The sequence below is a fragment of the Pollachius pollachius genome (assembly GCF_949987615.1).
Source record: "Pollachius pollachius genome assembly, chromosome: 17".
In the NCBI taxonomy this organism is placed as follows: domain Eukaryota; kingdom Metazoa; phylum Chordata; class Actinopteri; order Gadiformes; family Gadidae; genus Pollachius; species Pollachius pollachius.
Genome location: NC_136950.1, coordinates 22251932 through 22274387, shown reverse-complemented (window position 1 = coordinate 22274387; position 22456 = coordinate 22251932). Strand labels below are relative to the sequence as shown.

Here is a 22456-nt window from a genome sequence, read left to right as displayed (position 1 = left end):
TCACAATACAGAGCGACGGGGCAGATGATGATGCTGCTGGCTATGGGGGCGCAAACTTCCTCGAACACCTGTCTGTCTTAGCGTGACGCTCGCTGCTGTGTGCGGGATTTTTTTCTATCCCCCCCCCTCCCCTCCCCTCCCCTCTCCCGTTATTCTCCCTTCAAAGCAAAGCAAAGCCCGGGCACCGTGGAGTCACGAGGTTTGTATCACGGCTGAGGATGGCGCAACGGCAACGAGGTGAGGGAATTAATAGCAACTTTAGTTTTTCAACGTGTTTGCATGACACACACACACACACACACACACACACACACCACACACACACACACACACACACACACACACACACACACACACACGTTCGAGTTTTAACATGGTCAGCCAAAACAAAAACATCGGTATATATCCAAGCGTCATTGAGCATGACTCGCCTTGTTTCCCCCTCCCCTGTGCGCAGGCAATATGCAGCAAGGCTGTTGATCCCATCTTATTTTATTCTATCGGCACCTGAATGAGCGTCGTACAGGACAGCCAATCACAGCGCTCCAAAATGACATTGCAAGTCTGCTGGACACGCCTGCTGTTTGCTCGCTTAGCGGCGGATGGATGACAACCTCGCCTCCTCATCGAGTCTGCCGGTTCATTCTTAAAGTCGTCTCTCTAGTAGGGATAACCCGGGAGGCGAGGGGTGGGATCCAGATGCATCGTTTATTCGAAGACTCCCCGCTTTTTGTTATCGAGTCAGATACGGTAGCATTCAAAGGGGAAGGGATTGATGTCAGTGTTAAACGTGGTTTATGTGAAGCAATTGCTTCTTCAGCAACAAAAGCACAATGCGAGTTATATTTGGAGTAAGTGGACCAAAGCCTGTGAGATGCGATTGCCAGGGGGGCAGGGCTCCATAATGACTTGCCGTGTGAGGCCAAGGATCTGCATAAGAGGAATCGGCCTATGCGCAAGCATTTACTATGAGCATGACACATTCAAACACCGAAACAACTTAGGCTGCTTGATGGTAAAGATTGAATTTAATTGTTTCATATGTTCAAATGTCTTTATTGCGTCATAAAATATTCTTAAATCCGGAATATAATGTTAGGAAAGTGCTAAAAGGGATTACCGACGTTATATTCTTTCCTTTTCACATGTAGAAATATGCATTATTCCATTGTGACCCACACAAGCAGTGACCTGAACCTTTATTTAAATCTTTACAGCAAACATACAAACAAACTCCAAAAGCCTTATTGTTGTTACCAAAACAACAAAACAGCCCATTTCAACAATACCCTGTTACATGTTCTAAATCCCAGCAGGAACCCAGCGTAGGTCCTTTCAGTGGAAGGTATTAACGAGAAGTGGCCCACACACGTCCACCACACAAATACTTCTCATCATCCTTGGAGTTAATCCAAAAAGCCTCTTGTCACAAGCCCATGTATCTGAAAGCCCCCTCATAGCCCAGTGTGTTCAGGTAAAGCACAGGATAAGCCTGTATTGTTATCCTGCTGGATCCAATATTAATATATTCACTGACCCTGGCCTATTGGGGGAAATAATGGATGTATTTTTCCAAGATTGATGTTCCCCGTACATTTGTTGAAATGCTGAGATGTAATCCCTGCAAAGAATAATTGGCCTTATTTCTGATTCATACCCACTGTATCCTTTTGTTTTTTATAAGAACTTGGAATTGTTTATACTGCTCCTTCACATTTTTCAATTCTTGAATTGTTCTTAGCCTCATTTATAAGTTGCTCTATGTTTGATAAAAACATCTGCTGGAGCAAGATACCTATGGGCGAAGATGTCATTGGTTCCTTTTTCATTATACAGCCAGCACAGGGGTATGTCATTATGGACACACACGTGTCCACCCCCCCCCCCCCCCCCCCCCATGGTACTGTATTATAAAATATTTGTATAAAGTGTGCTTAAGACAGACATTCAGACAGAGGTGTTGCTCGCCAGTCATCACTGAAGCAAAGCGACCAGTGTAAAAATGTCTGTCTGTTGATGTCTATCCGGAATGGATTTAACGTTACAGCTGAAAGTATGATCTCAGTGAAAACAGGTTGGTTTTTATATGCATATCAGCCATCCACATCTCACTTTTAATTGACCTCTCAGGAACTTGTGAGAGCACAGATTGCTGTGTTTTGATGTGAAGAAGATCTCTGTCATATATCATCAGATTTCTCTCAGATCAGAGCTCACCCAGGAGGAACACACAATCATTTAATCAAAGGAGTTAAGTAGGAGAAACAAACACACTTGTCTGTTGTTACCCTGACAAACTGACGGCACTTTGGGGGAGTTAGCCGTTCATCGTGTCCCTGTGGTAACCAGTGGTGTCGCTCTGCGGGAGGGAGAGGGAGATAGGGGAGTTTCTTGCCAGTCATCGGTGAAGCAGTGCAACAAGCATAAGGCTGTCAGTCCGTCTGTCTGTTGGGAATCATATGACGTTTCAAATGAAAATAAGATCCCAATCAAATCAGGTTCAACAATTTACCCAGCACTGCAATCTCAGATGATTTCAACACTACGATGTATGTGTAGCCTGCCTCTTCATAGTTTATGTATAGTGTGTGTGTATTATGTATGTGTGTGTGTGTTTGTACCTTTATGTGTGTAAAGTGTGTGTTTTGCGAGACCGCAAGGTTTCTTGTATGCGCCTACATTTAAGCAGGACATTCCTAAGTTGTACAGCCCCTATTCAGTGGAATGAGCTACGATTAGCTCAGTAAACCACATGTGGTTGAGCTGGAACAGGTCAGCAACTACAGGCAAGCCTGCCGTCTCCCCCTGCTAGGCCCCGCAAATTATACATATGCATCACAAGATATTAAACGTCTGTGTGTGTGTGCTTGCGTGCGTGCGTGTGTGTTGAGTACCGTACATCTCCGCTCCACTCTCCTGCCCACTAGTGTATCATACCTCTCTATACGTTCTCCCTGTAAACGCCCACACCGTCTGAGAACAGCAGGCTGTGATGACCGCCAACTCAACATGACTAATGATGACCAGCCGCGGTGCCGTGGGAAATAACGCATCAACCAAAACACTAAACAAACAGTGAGTCACCTGTTGTTCTTTAGCAGTGTGGGTGGGGGGGGGGGGGAGAAAGAGAGACAGACAGACAACGTTTGAACGATTATTCCTTCTCATCCACTAACTGTTTCAAGCTGGACAGATGAATGGATGGATGGGATATGAAATATGAAATATATGATTATACACAGCACTTCTATTTAGATACATAAGATATAAAATACAACAGATCAGCATGAATCCCTGGGATGTAGCTGGATAAATGAGGATGATTTTATGAGCTGCACACGATACACACTTGCTAATTAGAGATTGGATGTAATGACCTTGTAATTCTAAGTAAACGCACTAATGCGGTTTAAGTCAATTACAGTGTTGAAATGATGATGGGAGCAATCATAGAAGATGAAAGGTGTTTAGTACAGTCTACAGAGACCTTCTCTACAATTAAAACAACATTATCTTTACACTATGGGCTATAGCATGTGACCTGTCTAAATGTGTTAAGGCTGTGGCTATAAAGTGGGAATAAAAACTATATTTGCAATATTTTAAATCATGAGGAGATGGGAACGGACATGGTGTTCCTATTGATAAATGTCCAGGAACATCAGTTTGACGTTGAACGCAAAGGACAGTGAGGGGATGCAATTGTGATGAAAACACTGCAGGAAACGCCACTGTTAGCACTGTGAGCAGGGTAAGACAGGCCAACCGCAGAGGCACTAAGAATGCACACATCTACTGCTTTCATCAGGAGTCATCAAATATACCTGCTGTATTTGATTGATGGAAATAAGAAATGCACCAAAAATACAAGACAGACAGAGACAGACGAATGTATTGGCCTGTATTGCATTCTGTGTTATGAATGGAGTGTTTTGTTTTTCAGAAGACACGTTTTTAAGAGTGTGTGACTGGCACTCATCTGGCCAGCCGTACCCACTCACACACCGTGCCTTCCACCTAAGGAGACCACGCCAGCTCCCTTTCCTCTCGACAAAGGCTTCAACGCTCGATGGCATTGTTTGCATCCCACTCCTTGCTGCCATGGTAACGGGGACAGGAAGAGGGCCATGTAATAAACGAGAGACTGGGAGAGGCTCTGACCCTCGCTATGTTCTCCTGTTGTCTCTCGCTCAGACGGCTGATGTGATCGTCTGAATGGTCACTGGGGACAAGGGACGAAATAGCACATGTATACATGTGTATACCTACACATGTATGTATGTATAAATGGAAACGCTTTTCTAACCAGTGGCCATCAAACCGCTACAATATTGCCTAACATTCACCCATTCAGGCGAGGTGAGGTGAGGCGTCTCGCTCAGAGACACCTCGACGCTCAGCTAGGAGGAGCCGGGGATCGAACTAGCAACGTTCCGGTTACCTGCCAACCCGCTCTGCCTCCTGAGCCTCATGCCGCCCATACATGTATGTATGCATGCATGTATAATAGTTTGATAGTGTGACTTATTGATTTTACAGTGACTGTCAGCTGTGTAGATCATGACGTACGATTAGTCTTTGGTATGGTTAATAGTTTTCCATGGTTATTAAATTATGTTTAAGTTTTTATAGATTTTTTGTAGCTGAAAAATCTAAAAGATAGCTGCATCTGTGGATGCACGTCGTCATACCAATTGTATAATTTAAATTCAAGACTGTGTGTTTGCTATGAATATGTACAGGCCTTAAGACCATTGAAAGCTCTTCGTTCTGGGAATAACACCAGTAACATTATCAGTGGTGGTAATTGATGATGATAGGTTTAAGATTCATCTAGAATCTTAATGGATGCTTGGCAAGTTCAAGCACGTCTGATGCTAAATAAGTAGAAAAGGAGAATTTAAATATCTCCTCGTTTGATGACAAAGCAACCTTCTCCTGTCCCTCGTCTCTCTGTCCTCCTGACACACACTTCTGTCCCCCAACCTTCTGCTGTCCCTCGTCTCTCTGTCCTCGTGACACACTTCTGTCCCCCAACCTTCTGCTGTCCCTCGTCTCTCTGTCCTCGTGACACACTTCTGTCCCCCAACCTTCTCCTGTCCCTCGTCTCTCTGTCCTCCTGACACACACTTCTGTCCCCCAACCTTCTGCTGTCCCTCGTCTCTCTGTCCTCGTGACACACTTCTGTCCCCCTGAGAGGTTGGGGAGTCAACATGGCTGCGTGCCTCCTCTCTGACACACTCCAATAAGCCGTAACTAAAAGCGCTCTCTTTGGCAAAGCTCTGACGGTAATGATTCAAAATCAGATCCAGTGAGTTTGTGGTCGTAGACAAGGCGCTGAAGTGGTGAGAGAGGCTCTCCATTGCATTGTCTTCACATTGAGCTTTTAATCTAGCCCGGCCTGCACAGCAACCCTTGTCCATCCATTTATACGGTTGTATTGTGAATAATACCAATATTCCACGTCATTATTGTCACCGGAAGATGATTATGACAAAGGCTAATGTACAAATGTTCCAATATACCTATCTATGTGTGAATCTGTGTGTACATCTATCTGTACACACATATTCATACATATATATGCATTATGAACACATGCATGTTTGACTGAATAATCTCTGTTCACACTCTCAACAACACACAAACACAAACAAGACTCATTTCAGTGTTTAGCATAAGAATCATTACCTTGACATTCAATAATTTATATACTACAAGAACAAGAACAATTGCTTGAATGGGTGCATGGAGTTCAGCCGAATAAGCTCAAATTATAAATGAGTCTTTCGTGAAGTCAGCTTCAAAAATGTGTGCATTTCTATTCCAAAATACAAAACAAATCCAAAATGCCCATCATTTAAATAATTTTCTTATAAACTGAAAAGCCACATAACCAATATTGTGGATGGAAAGATTACCTGTCCCATCCTGTTTTCTCTAATGCGCTACAATTCAGCCCAACCGCTCTATCTCTCTACCTATATCACACTCTCTCCCTTCTACCCTCCCTCTCTTAATCCAATCCAAATCTATTAAGGATTCGTGTGTATGCATAAATGCATGATTGTCAACAACATGGAGTTAAATGTGTAAAGAACATGTGTCTTCATGTGGATTTTCTGATGAAAATGTGTGTTGTTGCATGAGCCAACTCGTCGTATGCACAATATTCCATGTGAGCATTCCAACATGCTAATGCAAGCAAGGCTAATCTGCAAGCATGCCATGTGTCAAGTCCCTGGGCCACTTTGAAGCAGACTTGAATAATGGGGTTTTGACTGTGAGTTATAGCGCCCCCTGTTGTCAAAGTGTTATTTTACTTGCATGTCTCCATTACCTAGAAGTAGTCACAATATGTGTGGTAAGACTTGTGGTTTGAGCAGACGATTGCAGTATTAGAAAGAATTCGCTCTGAGCTGGGGTGCGGGTTCGGGGGTTTAGGTTCACTCTGGGGTTGTTATTGATGTGGAAATATCTCCCCATTATATATGACATTGAAGTGGGTCATCCTAAGTAGAACTCTGAACGAAACCAGACACGCAGACAAAGACTGGAACCAAGAGGCAAAACTGCTTTGTTTGCGTTATATATTCTGGCCAAACACGGCTGTGTATTTTAACCAAGCTTCTCTGGGTTCACTTTTCACCGTTCCACACAGCCTTCTCTCTCCTGTGACTCCTGCTCCACGCATTTCCTCCACCATCTGAGGGTGGGGGCACCCCCCCCAGACCCCATCAGTGGGAGGGGCTCCTCCAACAACCCTAGGGTGAATGACAATGATTCATCTCCTCTTCTGTTAGGGTTAGAGTCACAAAGTCTGTTGCAGTAAGGAAACCGTTTCAAACCGGCGCCAGCCCTGTGAGCACGCTCCTAGACCGGGAACACCAGACGCGTTCCAAAGAGAAACATTGACTCGCTCAGCGCGGCTAATGTTTAGAGTCGTACCAGGAGACGGTTCCTCTGTGAGAGCCAGGAGCCCTGAGCTTTAAAGACGCTGTTTTCTTTACTTCTCCCTCGTCTTCCTCACTGCTCCCACTCTCCCAATCTTTCCATCTTCCAATCTGTCTTCACACAGGCTTCCCATTCATCCACCGGGACCCCCCCCCCCCCCCCAACGGGAGATTGGTGTGTTATGCCTTCCAGGCCAAACAGAGGAATGCTTCTCAGCCACATGGATCTGAATCCCCCGACGACCAAAATGCAAACACAAGCACTTCAAAAGATGGCGAAAAAATAGATTTTAAGAGACACAAAGTTTACTTCCTCGAAGGATAGATCTTCATTTCAAAGCAAATACCAGCAATTACCAACTGGGTGATGTTTTGACTCTTAAGGTGAACCCGGGTTTAGGACAGACCTTCCAGTTTCCTGGCCGGGACCGGAGGGCCGCTTTGGGCCGGCCGCTGTGGATTCTACCGCGCGCCGTGGAACAGAAATGACATGTCATTTAGAGAAGTTTACTCAAAGGTGTTTGCTTTCCGAGCTGCGCTGAGGTGTAATCAGGTGTGTGTGTGTGTGTGTGTGTGTGTGTGTGTGTTTGTTGACGTGACACAGCACAAAGTGGCGGTTCCGTCTACAAAGGGCCTGTGCGCAGCGCGGTCCATGCGCGGCGGGCGGGAGGATATACAAACGCAGTCGCCGGCCCCTGGTTTGTCAACACAGATGGAACATTCCGTACCTATCCACCCACACACACACACACACACACACACACACACACACAAATCTGACAGCAGCCACAATGCTGGCATGAGTGGAAAACTGCCTTCCATACCGCATGCTGGTTGGCGGCGGGGGTTGTGAAGGGGGCGGGGTTAATCCCCTCGCCCCCCCCACTTCAGATGTCTGACATGTTTCTGCGGGACCACAGCCCACAGACTGGCGTGGAGCGCGGGACGCGGTGGAGATGTTTGTCTGCGCAGAGCTGGCAAGCCCGGCCGTTTCCCTCATCTGGTCCCTATTAGGGGAGGGAGAGAGGGAGAGAGGGAGAGAGGGAGAGAGAGAGAGAGGGAGAGGGAGAGAGGGAGAGAGAGAGAGAGCAAGAGAGAGAGAGAGGGAGAGCGAGAGAGAGAGAGGGAGAGAGAGAGAGAGAGAGAGAGAGCAAGAGAGAGAGAGGGAGAGCGAGAGCGAGAGCGAGAGAGAGCGAGAGCGAGAGAGAGAGAGAGCGAGAGAGAGAGAGAGAGAGAGAGAGAGAGAGAGGGAGAGCGAGAGAGAGAGTCAAAGAGAGAGCGAGTATAAAGCAGCCAGAGGTGCTGGGAGCATTGCCACAGCACCCTGGGATCTTCGCCCTCCTCACTATGGGACTTTGCGTGTGGATCTGCGTGCTCTACAGTCTCCTGCAGGCGGGTGTTCTCTCCCAGACCCTCCACTGCCCCCCCGGGTCGGGCCGGGGCTGTGTCCGGGGCCTGACGACCAACGACGCGGACGAGCAGGTAAGAGGTGACTTTAAAGACTGCGTTAAGACACACGGACTGTAAGCCCTTTTATTCACTCAGTGTGCGGCTAAGTGTGAGAGGAGGGACCGCGCTGTAGTTCCAGTAGTAGTAGGACATGAGCTAGGAGATGGTTTGCCGACTTATCAGGCTTCTGCTCGGCTTTTGGAGGAAAGCTAGACAAGGTTTCCTTCATCGCGTTCCAGATGGGAACTCATGGCGTCAGAGCAGACAGAACAGGACGGTTTCCATTTGGGCCCCGTCGTCGACAGAAAACAGCCGGTGAAACATGAACTATGGTAAAATAAACCCCCATTTCTCTGGGCTGTGAATCACATAAGACCACTTGCAATGTGACAGAGAGAAAGAGAGAAAAACAAATCATACCTCTACTGAGGTATCCTCAGCTTAACAACCTCTTTGACCAGCTTCTGTCAAACCTTGAGTTGTCGGCACTACCTTCCCATTCCATACCATCATAGTGTACTACAATTTAGAGTGAGTAAGTACATGACAGATATTCAAGTGGACTCAAAGACTGAACAAGCTATGTGTACAGGTTCAGCACCATGTCTCACCATTGACTGGCTAGGCACACGCCCACACACCCATACGTAGACACACACAGACAAAGACAGCGAGCAATCCCAGCCCTCTCACTCTGCGGTGTGCGGTGATTCACTGCACAGCCAACAGCGGGCTCACTGCTGTACGCGCCCACGGCCTCACGACCCTAACCCTAACCCTGCCCTAACCCTAACCCTGCCCTAACCCTAACCCTGCCCTGACTCTAACCCTAACCCTACCCTGACTCTAACCCTAACCCTACTAACCCTAACCCTACCCTGACTCTGACTCTAACCCTGCCATGACTCTCCCTCAGAAATAAGTATTTTGTGACGGCAATTGTGGTGGGGAGCGTCCAGGTTAGCGCAGGGAGCAGTAAAACACCGCCTTCAGCAGACACATGCTATTAACCCCGGGACTAAACTCATTGTAGCGTCACCGGCCAGCCGTCATGTCACCCAGAAGTGCACGCCCTCCTGGGCCAGAGGCTTCCTCTGGACAGCGTGCTGTCGTGCTTCAGACCGGCGGTTAACATCTCTGGTTTTCCTCTGTTTCCTGTAGACGTCCTACGTGTTGCTCTGTCCAAAGTAATCATCCTCATATGGACATAAAAAAACAATTCAACAGCAGGAAAGGGTGAGAGATGGTTTCACTCAGCCATTAGGGTTAGGAGAAGAACGGGATGAGGTTAGAGGAGCTCTGCCACTGATGCAGTTTATAAATGGACTTTGTGCGGCTTTATTCCACATATGTCTTTTCGGTCTTGTTTTTTTTCCCGTTCTTACTTAATTGCTGTACGCATGACTATAAACATATCCGCCATTTTGGGAACAAACTGATTCTCAAAACAGCTGCTGGTTTCAGACTCTTTTTAGCTGATGTTGGTTAAGTCCAATCCTCGGCTAGCTCCATTGGTCTGTATTCCTTTGCCTGAGCGAGGTCACTGGCCTCCTAAAAAAAAATGAACGCCTGCAACAGGAAAACGAGACAAGGTGCATGTTGTAAGTTTTGATTAGGTATTTTTGATTGCATTAGAATCATGAATGAAAAACCAAACTAGAGCATTATCAAGCAAGTGAACACATTAGAGACTGGACACACGAACAAAATCAATGTCGTTATCGTCGGGCCGCATAAATAGAGTTCATGAATGGTCTGTAAAGTGTGAATCATTCACTGTGATCTTTAGTATGCAATGCCTATTGGAATGAACTCAATATGTCTGGGAGTGGGAACCAGAACACGGGCAGACTTGAATGAATCTAAATGCTAAATGAAAACCTGTAGCATTATTCTTGGCACTCCTTCGTGCAGCATTGAGCTTCATTCACCGCTTGTTTCGCTATAAGAGAATATGGCGTACATTGTAAATGTTAATGTGATTGTTACAAAGTGAGAGCCCTCATTTAAAATGACTGGAGCTGTGAGATGGACAGAAAAAAAAACATTTGTAATGGTTTGGAGAAGTCATGTTGACCTTTGACCTTTTCTCCCTCTCCTCTCCCTCCAGTATGCAGATAATATGGAGCAACAGAGATCCCGGCTGTTATCTGACGCCGAGAGACACTCGCTGGTATGGTGCTATCTATAATCCCCTGTCCTGTGCAAGGGCATCTGTGCGCATGTGTGCGTGTGCGTGTGCGTGTGCGTGTGTGCGTGTGTGCGTGTGCGTGTGCGTGTGTGTGTGCGTGTGTGTGTGTGTGGGGGGGGGGGTTGAAGGGGGGGACATCTTAGAGGGAGGCGGGCCTTAAGACTTGGATCACTCCCAGATTGGTCGTAAGAGAACCAAATCGAGTTCATTTAGAAGTTCAAACAGATGTTTACAATTCTCCCCATCGCCACAATAGGCTATGGGGATTGGGGGGGGGGGGGGTTGGATTAAGTAGGTCGGTAAAAGGACAAACAATTCCAGGCAGAAAGAGGAATGGCTTTCTTTGGTCCTCCTCACCCTGACCCACAACCGCAGAATGTGAACGACAGATCCCTAATTGGGCAACGTTTTTATTGATCAAAAGTGAAATCCACGCAGTCCTAAACTAAACAGAGATATTTAACCGTGATTTCATCATTGTTGTGCTGCCTTCGATCACCATCGAGGTACTCACAGGAGAGAGAGTAATAGAGAGAGATAAATATTGCTCTCTCTGCAAATATTGTAGAGAGAGCTTAATAAATATTCCAGCAGGTAATGAAGGGTGCAGTAAAAGTCATCTTGTGCATCATAGGCAGCCAGCGCTAACAGGGATTACCTGAGGCCATTACAGTAAATCCCCGACAGTAGGGGCGTCAACAGCTCTCAAGTCCGGTCCTGTTTTACCTGTGACATCACGTTCTGAACGCTACCTCATGGAAAAGACATATTTTAGGGGGGAAAAGAAAAGTCAAAAAAAATGCGTTGTAGATGACCAACCGGGGGCTGCATTACAGCATTCCGACTTCTCACAATCAAAGGAGGCCCCTCGGCAACCACAGAATGAAAGCCTGTTTTCACCTGACAGGAGGACCGGAGGATAGTTCTCCAACACTTCTACTGTCTGTTACATATATTTAAAAATATTGACTGAATCTCACTGAAGTCCCTTAATACATTTTTATTATCCGGGTCTAATTTAGAAACACAAGGCCCCTCTGTCCCCCGAGTGACAGTACATTCATTAGGAAAGACCGATCGATGGGAGCCTTCCGTTTGAGTACGGATCGATGGCCCAGCGTAGGAAGCGACCCGGCCAACAGCCGCAATAATAATGTCTGCAATTTCCCCAGAGCTGGCATTAGATTATAGCCCAATACAAAAGCACAGAAGATACCATTGCGGCATGGGCCGCGATAGAAACACACCACCCCATGTTATAATACGACAAAAAATGACATGTGGCAAAAAACAACGCGATACAACATGGCATATCACCAGTTTGACATACCACAGGGAGAGAGACGACATCTAAAGCATAAGACACCAAGCTACACAAAACCCACACATTGTAAACATTGTCACACAACCCAACACCAGACACAACACAGCATGAAGCCACACAACAAGACACAACATAAAATAACACACCAGACTGCGACAGAACCGACACGACAGAACAGAACAGAACACGGCAGTAAAAACGGCCAAACCTGCTAAAGCCAGTCTAAAAACACTGAAACACGAGCTACATTCGAATAGGAACTATTGCTTGGTTTAAAGGTGTAACCGTATTCATAGCAACAGCTTTACATGCACAGCGTAATCCGATTAATGCCATAGTTTGACTATGCTCCTCAATTTGACAAATGCAATTTACCTGTCGCTAAGTCATGCCCCCCTTCGTTACCATGACGAGCTCGAACAAACAAACCAGACTCGATAACAACATATGAAAAAAAAAAAAAAGGTGAAAAAGGATTTAATTTCTTCCAGGATCAATCGGAAGGGACTACATTACGCTATGGAGGGGTATATTCAAAACTTATCTGATTGGCTAACCCCTCCATCCCCCAGGACGTGATGCAGCGGCAGAGGGACCATGAGCCTCGGCGGACTCCCCACCACCTGAACCCCCACCACCTGAACCCCCACCACCTGAACCCGGCCGGTCAGCCTGGGGCCGTCACAGCCAGGGGCTTCCCCAACACGCTCATACAGGTGAGACCCCAACACGCTCATACAGGTGAGACCCCAACACGCTCATACAGGTGAGACCCCAACACGCTCATACAGGTGAGACCCCAACACGCTCATACAGGTGAGACCCCAACACACTCATACAGGTGGGACCCCCTAATGGAGCAGGAGGTCGGGGTCAACCCCAGGCTGGGATGCAGATACCACGCAGGGACCTTCTAGAAGTGGTGACCCTCTGTGTACATGGGCCGCGTGCGTCCACTCAGGGCATTATTCTCTGTGCATCCACATCTTGGGTGAATGAAGAAGATATTTGGGACAAGGACTTATTCTACAGTAGGGTTAGGGTTAGGGTAACCCTAACCCTAACCCTATTCAACCGTGAACACCGGCAAGCTGCTCTAGCGGCGAGGTGTTTGACTCCCAGCCCAGATGGTTGGGGGGTGGAACCCCAATGTACCAGCGGTTAACCAGTGGGTTCCTGTGTGTGTGTACCAGCGGCTAACCAGTGGGTTCCTGTGTGTGTGTACCAGCGGCTAACCAGTGGGCTCCTGTGTGTGTGTACCAGCGGTTAACCAGTGGGTTCCTGTGTGTGTGTACCAGCGGTTAACCAGTGGGTTCCTGTGTGTGTGTACCAGCGGTTAACCAGTGGGTTCCTGTGTGTGTGAACCAGCGGTTAACCAGTGGGTTCCTGTGTGTGTGTACCAGCGGTTAACCAGTGGGTTCCTGTGTGTGTGTACCAGCGGTTAACCAGTGGGTTCCTGTGTGTGTACCAGCGGTTAACCAGTGGGTTCCTGTGTGTGTGAACCAGCGGTTAACCAGTGGGTTCCTGTGTGTGTGTACCAGCGGTTAACCAGTGGGTTCCTGTGTGTGTGTACCAGCGGTTAACCAGTGGGTTCCTGTGTGTGTGTACCAGCGGTTAACCAGTGGGTTCCTGTGTGTGTACCAGCGGTTAACCAGTGGGTTCCTGTGTGTGTGTACCAGCGGTTAACCAGTGGGTTCCTGTGTGTGTGTACCAGCGGTTAACCAGTGGGTTCCTGTGTGTGTGTACCAGCGGTTAACCAGTGGGTTCCTGTGTGTGTACCAGCGGTTAACCAGTGGGTTCCTGTGTGTGTGCACCAGCGGTTAACCAGTCGGTTCCTGTGTGTGTACCAGCGGTTAACCAGTGGGTTCCTGTGTGTGTGTACCAGCGGTTAACCAGTGGGTTCCTGTGTGTGTGTACCAGCGGTTAACCAGTGGGTTCCTGTGTGTGTGTACCAGCGGTTAACCAGTGGGTTCCTGTGTGTGTGTACCAGCGGTTAACCAGTGGGTTCCTGTGTGTGTGTACCAGCGGTTAACCAGTGGGTTCCTGTGTGTGTTGGGGGGTCTGACACTGTGCTGTGGGTCCGGTTTCAGGCGGAGCGTGGACGGAGGCACCTCCCCGTGCCGACCAGCGGGAAGAAAGTCAAGAGGAGGCCCCGAGCGGGGTCATTCTCGCTCATCATCAACAACAACCCCTCCGCTCCCCTACAGGTGGGTCCCCATGGCAACAGCTGGGGCAGGGAGCCAAGGTAGTGGTGTGTGTGTGTGTGTGTGTGTGTGTGTGTGTGTGTGTGTGTGTGTGTGTGTGTGTGTGTGTGTGTTATTTGATCAGGTTCAGCACACCCTTTGCCAGGAGTTGTTTAAGACATGACCTTGGAACGCCCTTTGACAGAAACGTTGAATAGAGCCGAGAATAAAGTCTATAATAAACCCGACATTGCGTCACTTCTCTGAGGCCCTGCAGGACGTGAGCCGTGACTCACCGAGCTCTTTGTGCTTGGTCATCAGGTCAGCAGAGCCCGCAGACAAGTGAAGACCGAGCCCCCGAAGAGAGGGAAGTCCGGACGGTCTGGCGCCTACTCCGTCCTGGTGAGTTCACATCCCCTGGTTTAATACCAGTCCTGGTGAGTTCACATCCCCTGGTTTAATACCAGTAAGTCAGGCCTGCTCCGTCCTGGTGAGTTCACATCCCCTGGTTTAATACCAGTAAGTCAGGCCTGCTCCGTCCTGGTGAGTTCACATCCCCTGGTTTAATACCAGTCCTGGTGAGTTCACATCCCCTGGTTTAATACCAGTAAGTCAGGCCTGCTCCTTCCTGGTGAGTTCACATCCCCTGGTTTAATACCAGTAAGTCAGGCCTGCTCCGTCCTGGTGAGTTCACATCCCCTGGTTTAATACCAGTAAGTCAGGCCTGCTCCGTCCTGGTGAGTTCACATCCCCTGGTTTAATACCAGTAAGTCAGGCCTGCTCCGTCCTGGTGAGTTCACATCCCCTGGTTTAATACCAGTAAGTCAGGCCTGCTCCGTCCTGGTGAGTTCACATCCCCTGGTTTAATACCAGTAAGTCAGGCCTGCTCCGTCCTGGTGAGTTCACATCCCCTGGTTTAATACCAGTAAGTCAGGCCTGCTCCGTCCTGGTGAGTTCACATCCCCTGGTTTAATACCAGTAAGTCAGGCCTGCTCCGTCCTGGTGAGTTCACATCCCCTGGTTTAATACCAGTAAGTCAGGCCTGCTCCGTCCTGGTGAGTTCACATCCCCTGGTTTAATACCAGTAAGTCAGGCCTGCTCCGTCCTGGTGAGTTCACATCCCCTGGTTTAATACCAGTAAGTCAGGCCTGCTCCGTCCTGGTGAGTTCACATCCCCTGGTTTAATACCAGTAAGTCAGGCCTGCTCCGTCCTGGTGAGTTCACATCCCCTGGTTTAATACCAGTAAGTCAGGCCTGCTCCTTCCTGGTGAGTTCACATCCCCTGGTTTAATACCAGTAAGTCAGGCCTGCTCCGTCCTGGTGAGTTCACATCCCCTGGTTTAATACCAGTAAGTCAGGCCTGCTCCGTCCTGGTGAGTTCACATCCCCTGGTTTAATACCAGTAAGTCAGGCCTGCTCCGTCCTGGTGAGTTCACATCCCCTGGTTTAATACCAGTAAGTCAGGCCTGCTCCGTCCTGGTGAGTTCACATCCCCTGGTTTAATACCAGTAAGTCAGGCCTGCTCCGTCCTGGTGAGTTCACATCCCCTGGTTTAATACCAGTAAGTCAGGCCTAGTCATCCCAGGTGAGTTCACATCCCCTGGTTTAATACCAGTAAGTCAGGCCTGCTCCTTCCTGGTTAGTTCACATCCCCTGGTTTAATACCAGTAAGCCAGACCTAGTCTGCCCTGGTGAGTTCACATCCCCTGGTTTTATACCAGTCCTGGTGAGTTCACATCCCCTGGTTTAATACCAGTAAGTCAGGCCTGCTCCTTCCTGGTGAGTTCACATCCCCTGGTTTAATACCAGTAAGTCAGGCCTAGTATGCCCTGGTGAGTTCACATCTCCAAGATTAATACCAGTAACTCAGGCCTACTTCGTCGTGGTGAGTTCACATCCCCTGGTTTAATACCAGTCCTGGTGAGTTCACATCCCCTGGTTTAATACCAGTAAATCAGGCCTACTCTGTCCTGGTGAGTTCACATCCCCTGGTTGGGACAGTTAGGGTAAGAGTTACCTACCCTTTCACCTTTTTTGCTTCAAACTATTCCAACTATTCCAGTTCCATTTTACTTTGAAGGAGTTATTCTTGTTCTTCTTGAACATACCTTCACTTAATGCAGATTTCTCCTTTGGCAAAGCCTATTGATAATCAATAAGTACAAAAGCACAAGGCACAAGTGATGGAATGAGTGACATTGATTTTTTTCTCGACGTGTTTCTTACTCTATCCAGGGAGACCCACACTCTGAACGACAGGCTGACGGAGTGTGACAGAAGAGAGCGGCTACAGCAGGAAGCCTGACAGCGATGGCATCCTATTTGATCCTGACAACGCTTTTATGTTGAAAATATTTAACAACAACCACACTACAATGAATGTTTGCGTGGAATTCCGACAATAGTTTAAAGGCTAAAGAAACTAAAGAAAAGCAACAGCATATTGTTTGACAAGGTCCTGCTGCGTACAGTAAGCTTTAATGTTTCCTGCTGCTTGCTAGCTAACTTTTATAAGACAGTCTGGAAACCTTATAATACTTTATATATATATATATATATATATATATATAAAGTAATAATATATATATAAATACTTTATATATATATATATATATATACTTGCAGGTTATTCAACATGTCTTACATTTCTTGGGGTCAGCTATTTTGTTTAAATATATTGAATCACTGAACTATTTTTTTAAACGCATATTTAGGTGTTTTTATACCACAATTTTCAATAAAGTTAAAGTCACGCCAGTGAAGCATGTGGTTCTACAGTTCACATTTCAAACTAATTTGCTCTGCTTCATCTCATATATTTTTAACATTGGATAACATGTCAAAACACATTTCCATTTACCACCACACAAAAAGAGTGCTAATGTTCACAACACTTGATTCCCAAAATGAATGCTGCTGGGTGCAGGAATAGCAGAGGGCTGGTGAGTGGACAGGTTGTGAAGGCCAGTTGGCAGCAAAGAAGGAACAGAGTCTGTTAATATATTTACATTCATCAGCCAACGGCACACATAAGCTACTGGAGTGGAAAAGATTTGCAAATGCGGCCCACATCATCTGTTTCAGAAGGCAAACCTGTATTTAAACATCCTCACTCACGTTGAATCCATTTATCACCCATTCAGAAACTTACAGTATGGTTTGGAAACAGGAGTTTGACGGTTTCTGCAGCTGCCCGTAAGCGCTCAATTTTGTGGGAAAATCCAGAAGCACGAATGTAATGACACTATTTAGACCTTACTGAGCCATTGTGTGCGTGTTTCACATCCCTTTCCTATTTAGAACTTTGAGTTGAAGAAGCTCATCTTTGGGAAGTCAAGATGGAGCACATTTAAATGAAAAACACCCTAAAATCGCTTTGGATACCAAATCCAAATCTCTTTACTTTATAAGCGTTCAAACCGGGAGCTTTTGAGGGGAATGGGAGCCTTTGATGGCAGCAATGGGGTTCTTGTGAGGAAGCACAGCAATCTATATAGAAAGGGATGACTCATACCTCACTTATTCAACCATCAAAGCCATCTAACCATGACGAACCATAGTGCCGTTTCATGGATTTTAAGGCACTGATGCTCAAAGGGATAATACTGCCTTTCATTCATACCCTGGATTCTCCCTGAAGCACGTAATTGCTGCTAAAAAATATTTCCACCGCCTCTCCATACCAAGAACAGAATTGGATTTTGGACAATTTGGTAAACAGCCAAAAAGTAACCGTTTTTTTCCAGCCAAGGATCTGGGACAATTGTATACATGTGCCGATTAAAAAAGGTACTGACCCTCATTAATAGACAATGGAGTTTCAAACTTTTTTGCTGCTGCAGTCGTATAAATATTAATGCACACTGCCTGGGAGGCTGCATTGATTATCAATTCTTTGAGCCCATAATATGGCTAGGCTTGTACAGTTTAATTAGATAATAGGCCAGGCTTATTATGCCTCCACGGTAGGTGGCCAGCTGGGTCAACCACTGAAAATAAACTGGTGCTCTACAGGAATGGTGCATTAAGGAGAAAGACCTTCTAGCCTTCTAAGATGCTCATAATTATTCAGTGGATTAGTTATTACATAGGGTGATTCTTACTATGCATACAAATAATATGCAACAAATTAATGATCACAATGGACACCATATAGGAAAGAGAAATTACATCATACCAGCAGGGCCTGGAGTTTGGCTGCGCCTGAGGCCTCTCATTTGTTTTTTGTGATTGTTTTCAGTCGGACAGCTAATCAATGAAACAATTAACCAAACAATAATGCTAACAAGTTGCTCTTAAGTCAAATCTTGACATGTAACAACAAGTCCTCCTCCTGTTCCCCCAACACTGTACTTCATCCTCCATAGAGTGAGGAAACTCAAGTCACTTTCTCCCCACCGAGAGGTTAGATGATGTGGAATGCCGACCAGCCGTGGCCCTCTACATCTTGTGCCTTTGACCCTTCCCATCAACCCACCCACCTGCCAAGACTAGGGTCAGCCTGCCCCGTGGGCACACCCCCACCCACCTGCTGCCAATCGCTATCAGCTCACAGGCAAGGCCATGTCACGCCCCCCCCTCGTGTCCCCAGCCCTCCAGGAACACTCCCCACCTGTCACATCAGCCATGCCTCCATGACAAGCCTCTACACAGAGAGAAAGAGACACGAGAGAGCCAGACAGCCAGAGAGACAGAACGAGAGACAGATAGACAGAGAGCAAGAGAGACAGAGAGACAGAGACAGATAGACAGAGAGAAACAGAGAGAGACAGAGACAGAAAGATAGAGACAGAGCCAGAGAGAGAGACAGAGAGAAACAGAGAGACAGACAGAGATAGAGAGATAGAGAGACAGAGAGAGAAAGAGAGACAGAGACGGAGAGATAGAGACAGATAGACAGAGAGAGACAGGGAGAGAGATAGAGAGACAGAGAGTGAGAGACAGAAAGAGACAGAGAGTGAGAGACAGAGACAGAGACAGAGAGTGAGAGACAGAGAGAGACAGAGTGAGAGACAGAAAGAGACAGAGAGAGAAACAGAGAGACAGAGACAGAGATAGAGAGATAGAGAGATAGAGAGACAGAGAGAGAAAGAGAGAGACAGAGACAGAGAGTGAGAGACAGAAAGAGACAGAGAGACAGAAAGAGACAGAGTGAGAGACAGAGAGACAGAGACAGAGAGTGAGAGACAGAGAGAGACAGATAGACAGAGAGAGACAGGGAGAGAGAGAGACAGAGACAGAGCTCGAGACAGAGAGAGACAGAGACAGAGAGCGAGAGACAGAGAGACAGAGACAGAGAGTGAGAGACAGAGAGACAGAGACAGAGAGTGAGAGACAGAGAGAGACAGGGAGAGAGAGAGACAGAGACAGAGTTCGAGACAGAGAGCGAGAGAGACAGAGACAGAGACAGAGAGTGAGAGACAGAAAGAAACAGAGAGCGAGAGACAGAGAGACAGAGACAGAAACAGAGAGCGAGAGCTGAGGGATGGCGAGAAAGAGGAGCGGGACTGTTCGAGATGTGTAATGTGTTTTATATGTCAGTTTATCCAGACATTGACCGACAATAAATAGCCATGATCTTTAACGGCCAGTCAAACATTGGTTTTACCCTCGTTCCATCGGTGGGATAAGGGTGAACAATAAGTGCTGAACATTAGGTTAAAAAGGCTCAACCTTATTTTTGCGATTCCATCAACAAATATTTGCATTTATGTTTCCTGCTGAGTCACTGCCCTTGGCCGGATTCTAAATCTCTTAGTACCTGAAGCCAAAAATATTGCTGAGTTTGAAACCGGTACTCCACTATATGAAAACATTGTTATTATTAATACTTCCAGGCATGATGGATGCATCTCAGAGCAATAGATTGGAGTAACGCGGCAGGTGGAATGAGAGCAGCGCTGTCGAGAATACATCTCAGTAAAGAGTCTGGCCAGCACTGAAACGGCTCATGTGATTTACACCCGGGGCTGAGGCCGGTGGCACTGGATTACACATCAGTACAGCAGTGCATTCCATCATTACGTTCCGAAGATGTAAGTCATGGTTTAATGAGGACCAAACGGGCAGGTGAGAGTGACAAGTGTGCAGAATTGCAGAGAGAGACCACATCAATTTGATAGTGAGAATCTGTGATTCAGAAATCCCATTTTTCACACAGTGAGACAAAGTGTTGTTTTAAAATAAGATAAAAACACAGGTATATTGTTGCCCTCCGCCCTCTGTCCGAACAGGTCAGTGAAGCTTGAAGAAGAAGAGGAGGAGCAGAGAGAACCCCATATGGAGTCCATTCTAGAGTAGGATCATAATCACAATGAACCCGGGCTGCTTCAGAGACACACTGAGATCAGCACGTCTAACAAGAGGCAGACAGGATGAGCTGGACGAACACTGGACAGAACAAAGACTGTACGGCGTAATAGAAGTGAGGTAATAGCAGTTAATGTGCTGTAGTAAAAAGTGGTCGGCTGGCCATAGCAAAGTTCCAGCCTTTAAGATCAGCATCATCCTCCTCCTTTAACATCATCATCATCATCTTTGGGAAACTGACTTGATATGAGATCGGTTTGTGGGTCAGTTTAAGGAAATAAGCATCACATGCCTTGGCTTGGGTCAGATTATTCACACAAATTGTTCGCATAGACGTCTTCATTGACGAAACTACGTAGGCTTACCTAAGATTAGGTGGAGAGAGTACCTCACATGAAGGTCTATGGAAGGAAGCACAACAAGCATCACACTTGAGCATGTTCATAATCCCCATCATCCAATTTGCTTGCGATCTCTGATCTGTCTTTTTGGTTGTAGTTTACCCACCATTAAATATGATAGAAGCGTGGGTCAATAGTAAAACTAAAATCAAGGTTGTAACACGGAGGTTTGTTGGTTTGTGACTAGGCGTACACTCACAAATGTGTGTGTGTGTGTGGGCTTGCATACAAAGAGCATAAGGCCTTGGGGGAAGAAGCAAATGAAGGAAACCTTTGAACTGGATTTAAGTAACGTGGCGAGACCGTACTTGAGGGGGATGACGTGACACAGGCTGTCGACGGAGGTTTCCCCTACATTTGGGTTCTCCCACTCTTCCCTCCATATATTGGCCCGATCCCCATCTTATCTGGGCACCCGGCTCTCAATGGCGTCCTAGCGAGTGCGTCACATCAAACGTCACTGAATGCCAAATGCTGAGTGGAAGGAGCGACCGAGCCAAGACGAGCGTGGGCTGAGAAGAAGGGAACGTTTAATAAACCTTGTTGTGATTTAAGCACAAACAGAGCTCACCCCGGAGATATATTACAGCATATAGATATAGATAGATATATACTCATCTGTAAACTGTTTTATTTTTTTCTTCTTTAGCACTGCAGCTGCATGCACACACACACATATATATATAAAAACACACTGGTATACTAACAAACACACTAACCCTAATACATATACTGGTGACTGGTAAGAAGGAATCATAAATATGTGTGTGTGTGTGTGTGTGTGTGTGTGTGTGTGTGTGTGTGTGTGTGTGTGTGTGTGTGTGTGTTGAGAAAGCCTGTAGCTTTGTGCACAGTAGGGTGTTTTTAGTGTGATGTGACAGTTTTGGACAGACTCTCCACAGAGTGTGGTTCTGGGGGGGTGGAGGGTAGGGGAGGTGGATGTCTGGATGAGTTGATGCTGGGGGGGGGAATGGCCACTTAATGGTCACACAGGAGGCCAAGTTGACTCCAATCATGTTTTATTCACGGCCTGAAGGTGAATTTTGCTTGTCTGAAGATGGGATGTGTGTGAGACACTCGATGGGCGTTATAAAAAGAACCAGCGGAGTCTACCTGCAGTAGGTCTGACAGGCAGACATCCTCTGCCTGTCAGGGTAGGGTGGGGAGATCCAAAAGCTCCATGCGCTCAGCGGGTAACAGGATTATACCGGGGGAAGAACACAAACAAACCCAGAAACACAAGGGCCACACACTGGGGGGTGGAATTAGAAACATGGACACAGGTGAACACATCAGTAATCAGCACAGGTGGGGGGAGCTCAGAAACGAGGATTGACTGCAGTTTGGGGCAGGCTTGCTGGTGTTGATGTTTGCTGCACTGCAGCAAGAAACATTCTTGAGCATTATGGTTCCCGAGGAATTGTAATGAAATTGACTCTGCAGAACATTGCGGTGTAGCCTGTGATGAAGGGGTCCAATGTTATCCCTGGTCTTCAGCGCATTCACCAGACCCTGCAGTATCACATCCAAGCTCTACAGTCAACCAATGCTGAACAACACCGCCCTCTTTTGGTCTATGTGGTTTATTGCAACGCTCAGGTACATGTCATGCACTCAGCGGTCTGAACCTCTGCTCATATGAGACA

At 46.9% G+C, this 22456-nt stretch overlaps 1 protein-coding gene across 1 annotated transcript; it reads left to right on the top strand.

Moving 5' to 3' along the window:
• The first annotated feature begins 8261 nt into the window (after nucleotides 1-8261).
• LOC307088579 (uncharacterized protein) lies at nucleotides 8262-16888 on the top strand. The gene is made up of 6 exons (XM_079754512.1): nucleotides 8262-8435; nucleotides 10513-10575; nucleotides 12490-12633; nucleotides 14008-14124; nucleotides 14422-14502; nucleotides 16336-16888. Exons 1-6 carry the CDS (start codon nucleotides 8301-8303, stop codon nucleotides 16372-16374), a joined length of 579 nt encoding a protein of 192 aa, XP_079610638.1. The 5' UTR covers nucleotides 8262-8300; the 3' UTR covers nucleotides 16375-16888.
• The last annotated feature ends 5568 nt before the right edge of the window (nucleotides 16889-22456 follow it).